Genomic DNA, 4,872 nt, shown 5'->3' with positions numbered 1-4,872 from the left:
CTTTGATTTAAATGAGTGTTACTAGAAGGGGTAACGGGTAACTGTGTAATCACCTTATCGACGAGGCAATCTTATGCGTAAGGTAACTACCTTTGGTTTTTTTTTTTTTTTTCTTTTTTTTTTCAGCCCTGGGCACCCCAGGTTTAGATTCTAAACCAGGGCTGGGCAAACTCTGCTCTGAGAGCAAGTCGTGCTCCCGACCTCTATATTTATCCTCTTCCGGAGGATAAATTCTTGCCAGATGCTTCATGGGATACTCCCCACCTTAGTACCTGTGAAGCCCCCACTACTGCCCCCACTATGCTAGTACTAAGACCCTTATTATTGAAATGGTTGTAAACTTTATTGGATTTCTAATTCGAGTTTATGGCTCTGCTCCGAGCTACCTGGAGATTGCCCATGCCTGTTCTAAACCATCCAAGAATATGTCTCCAAAATTTCAGAACAAAATTCGGATTATTTCCGGAGATACAGACAAAATAGTGAGCAAGCGTCGAGCAGGTATACGAGCGGCTGGACCGTCTGGAGCCCGCTTGCTCCACCCCTTGATCTATTATGTATATTATAATATTACAGCTTAACTGTCTATAGAAGGTCTGTGGGGCTAAAACTATTAGTTTCAGGGTGTTGGTGAGCTGGCTAACATCCGCTATAATAAAGCTACATTTTGCTTTCTGGTTCAGTTTTAATTTGTCTCTCAGTACGTGAGCATCTTAAAAATATGGAGACCTATCCTATTAGACTTAAAAATTGGGCTCTAGTGCAAACTTTTTTGCGATAAAGCGGACGAGCAGCGCATCACGCGCCAAAACAGGCGCCGTTCATTGGTGACCAAAGAGGCCAGAACAGCCCGACGAATGGAGCAATTGGCCGAAAACCAATTTTTTGAAGAGTCCGAAGGACCGTTATATGGAGCAGGAATCGCTGATTATCATATTAATAGGGTAAGTTCAAGAAATTTACGATTTTTTGTGAACGAAAACTTTGACACGCGATTTCTCGGATTTCCATTTTTATGATTTTTTCAAATTGGCGGGCAAGATAGGAATAAAAGTAAACGTCCTATCGAAACGAATCAAAATGCGTTGTATTTGTCATTAAATTCTCTTCTTGGTGAACCTAAAATACCTCCAGAAAGTTAACATTAATCCGATCTTTAAACGACTCAAAGTAAATTTTTTTTTAATGCATTTTTTTTAATCTGCGGAAAATTGTTGAATTTTTCACTTCTTGTTGAATTTTCTTGGTTCACCTAGGAATTACACTATTGAAAATAAAAAATTCATTTTTTTTTGTTTCAGATGAAAATTGTGACCTGCATCTTGCCCGCCACACAGAAATTGCACACTCTAGGCGCCTCCGTAAATTTCTTCAAACATGAAGAATATCTAATTTGTAATAATAAAAAAATTTGAGAAGACTCTTCAAATATATAAGAATAAATCCTAAAAGTTTCATTTCAATCAGACATTTCTTTCCTTTCCAAAAAAATCGTTGAAAATATAGATTTTTTGAAGTCTCTAAAGCAGGATCCCCCCTTAATCTCCGAAATACTTCGCTCCTCATTTCTTTTGTCGACGATTCTGAAAATATTATTGAATAGAATGTGAAATTTTGAAGTTGATCAGTAAATTTAATTGCGAACTGGGAATTAATTAAAAATAATTTCAAGGATATAACACAAAAAAAAGTTAAACATATTGAATCAGATCTCGATTTTCATATTTGAAATTAATTCCCCCGTCCCTCAATATTTTTTCCCGGAATGTGATAATTGTCTGTTACTCAACCCCCCAGGAAGTGACGTAGATGATCGATCTGGGTATAAACACTCCGCTACCCTTCCTTCAGCAAATTCTGTAATTAAATTATAATTAACAATTATATAATATTTTGTTCCGAGCTCCCATACCGAGCTCCCACGCAACTATTTCATGACCTCCGTTGGATAACCCTTTCCCGTGTGTCAGTTCAGTCAGGATGCAAGGTGTAATAAAGGTGGACATTGTCTGAAGACATGCTGCTATTCTTCTGTCTGATGGGACGTTTCTCTTGAACATACTGGTACTGGTGCGTTTACGACTTTAGATTATCGAACGAAAATTATTGTGAGTGATCCGTTGTTGTCTAATCCTGCGTGTAAGCACGAGGGCTAGTACACTTTCGATATTGAATTTGGGGGGGGGGGGGGGGGGCTCAACCATACATTTACTGTTAATTATATTAGTCAATCATTTTTAAAAAGAAGGTGAAACTGATTGATAAAATTTTTAAATGGATTGGTGAATCGAATTTTGTGGTTATGTTCTTTAAATTCCTGAAAATTTCTAAAATTCCTGAAAATCATATTACCATTTTCATCGGATTTTAATCAAGTTCTAATTAACTATTTGATTGAGTTGTTGGCTTTCGCGATCTAATCTATTTATTAATAATGATTGAATTAGTTTTTACCAATTCTGTAAATGAGAAATTCCCTGCCAAATTAATTTTTCTTTATATTTGTAATTCAATAATTTAACTAAACATGAGAAAAAGAACACAACGGGAGGTTTCTAACTTAATTATTAACGAAGATATCGAAAATCGGTTTCTTCCTTCCAAAAACTTATTTTATTACCCACCGTAAACAACTATAACTTAATTGAAACACTTCCCTGAAAACTCAGGTTCGGATTGTATAGTACTATAGAGCAAGAATGTAAAACACATAGATGAGGGTTTGCTGCTTCCAAGATATTCCTAACATAATTATCAGCCTCAGGTGGACAAAAATGAAGAGTATATATATATACTCTTCAGCAATATTCCTAATGGCAGAATTCTTGGTTTAACACATTATGGTGACGTTCTCGTTGAATTTTCTAATTCTCTTCTGATATCGGTATATCTTTTGTTGAAGCATCTTTTTTTCATTCATCAGTTTTTTGACTCTGGCTCGCGTAATTTCTAACTTACGTTGGGTGACTTCGCCGGACTCCACATATGTATGGTCGTGAGAAATCACTTCAGTCTGTATTACACATATTTCCTGACGTTGGCCTGTAAATGTGACAAAAAATCTTTAGTCTCATGCCTGACACTTTCTGGATGTATTCACAATGTCTGAAACTTTACCTTGTATTTTCATTGGCGACGTGATATGTAAGTCCTTTTCGGGTATTTCTTGTCCACCTGAACTTCCATCAAGTTTCTGTTCTAAAATACATGAATTGATCAGGACATGTATATTTATTGACAATATTTTTATATTCGATCTCGCAACGAAACAGATTTTTAGGGTTTTTCAATATGAGAAAAAAAACGATTCCTAGGAAACATAAACGTACGATTGTATATAACTCACGTTTGCTGACGTGTACGATAAGTTCTGTAGCGGATGGTAAGGAAAAGTTCTCCTTATTATGCTTGAAAATCGTTGGGACGGAACCCTTCCGCAACCTTGCTCTCAAGTCCCGGAAATCTATACAAGTTTTGGAAAAATGTTCTGCGCAAAGCATATGCCACTGTTTAGGCACCAAATCGAGTCTTCCCATATTCATCACCCAGGTTTTCACCAATTTCTCATCCTTGGGAAATCTATGCATTAAAAGTGAACAATTTGAATAATATATGATTACTCATAATCAAAATGATAAAATGTAATTATTACTACTTTATTGTGTATAAAATCACCTACTACCCAATAAATTTTCCATATTCATCTAATTATCAATTCCAATTTCAAACTTGCATTTTTTTAATCCTTCAATGACCAATTGACTGAATTTTACATCAATAATCGAGCAATGAAATTCAAAATTATTTCAACCAGCAATACCTAGTTTAGAAAATGATGCGTTATTCAATTATTGTAAAGTTATGGGATAGTAATTCGCATTATTTAGTTAATAGATAATTAAAATGTGAGGTATGAATAATTTTTCTATATTTAAAATCCCACCAGTAATGACCAACCTGGTAAATATTTCAATAACTACTTTTGATGTCGAAAATTGATATTTTCGGTGAATAATTTGACATTAATCAAATCCTACTATATACTCACCGATGAAAAGATATCTCCTTATTTTTCTCCTTCGCTTTTCCGCAGTAAACGCATCGCATTTTTTCCGAGTGAGAAAATAAAGGGTTTGGTCACTCGCGTACTTTTCATAAACAACCTATGTAGATTAAACGAATATGGTGTCGGTCATTTTTCTAGCGTCATTTACCATCCACATTATCCCCTCCCCGCTCTTGGTAACGCGCATGCGTACTGATGTACTCGTGCAACTAAGCGGAGGTACTACTTGTTTTAGAATACTGCCTCAATGTCGCCGTAGTGGTAGTAGGATATGCAGTTGTATAGAAATTAATGGTCTTTTTCTCTGTTTTATGCGCAAGAAATCTACTCGGTAATATTCACAGACTGACAGAGCTCTATTAGCAGAGATTATAGGGGAGATTGCTAACGCCAATGGCGAAGCTTCAACCGCGAAATTGTCTGGCCGCCCGAGCCGAACTAATTTTGCGGGTGTACCTGTGAATCAAACAGGTCGCGAGGGCAAGAGTGTCGGTAATTTTCGGAGGGCGTGGGTATAGATAAAGCAGAGCGCGAGCCCGAGCGTGTCGATAATTCGGAAAGACCAGCAAACGCGAGAGTGTCGATAATTCCAGGAAATCGTGACGAAAGAAAACATCCCATATAGAGCAGAGTGGGGGTATGATGGAGAAACAATCGATGGACGGAATGAGAAAAATGAATTCACTTTTGTAAATGCGAAAAATTGTTCAACAAATTGGGGAAAAATTGTCTCGCAAATATATATTCAAACGATTGAGAATCGTGTGAAACGTGGAGATTTATGGGTCCCTCAGAACTTTTTTTTT

General features: G+C 36.5%; 1 protein-coding gene and 1 long non-coding RNA gene across 2 annotated transcripts; one reads left to right on the top strand and one right to left on the bottom strand.

The window, feature by feature from the left end:
• The first annotated feature begins 361 nt into the window (after window positions 1-361).
• Window positions 362-1,466, top strand: LOC105272861 (uncharacterized). Its single transcript, XR_892846.1, has 2 exons — window positions 362-944; window positions 1,302-1,466. It is a non-coding gene; the product is annotated as an uncharacterized lncRNA (long non-coding RNA).
• A 1,124-nt stretch (window positions 1,467-2,590) lies between these two features.
• On the bottom strand, window positions 2,591-4,489 carry LOC105272860 (THAP domain-containing protein 3). The gene is made up of 4 exons (XM_011315093.1): window positions 4,049-4,489; window positions 3,347-3,579; window positions 3,118-3,198; window positions 2,591-3,042 (listed from the first exon to the last, which is right to left on the bottom strand). The coding sequence occupies exons 1-4, from the start codon at window positions 4,105-4,107 to the stop codon at window positions 2,831-2,833; spliced, it is 585 nt and encodes a 194-aa protein (XP_011313395.1). The 5' UTR covers window positions 4,108-4,489; the 3' UTR covers window positions 2,591-2,830.
• Between the last annotated feature and the right edge of the window lie 383 nt (window positions 4,490-4,872).

The sequence above is a fragment of the Fopius arisanus genome, unplaced genomic scaffold (genome assembly GCF_000806365.1).
Source record: "Fopius arisanus strain USDA-PBARC FA_bdor unplaced genomic scaffold, ASM80636v1 scaffold00348, whole genome shotgun sequence".
In the NCBI taxonomy this organism is placed as follows: Eukaryota; Metazoa; Arthropoda; class Insecta; order Hymenoptera; family Braconidae; genus Fopius; species Fopius arisanus.
Note: the sequence above shows the minus strand (reverse complement) of the source record. Positions and strands in the feature narration are given on the sequence as shown.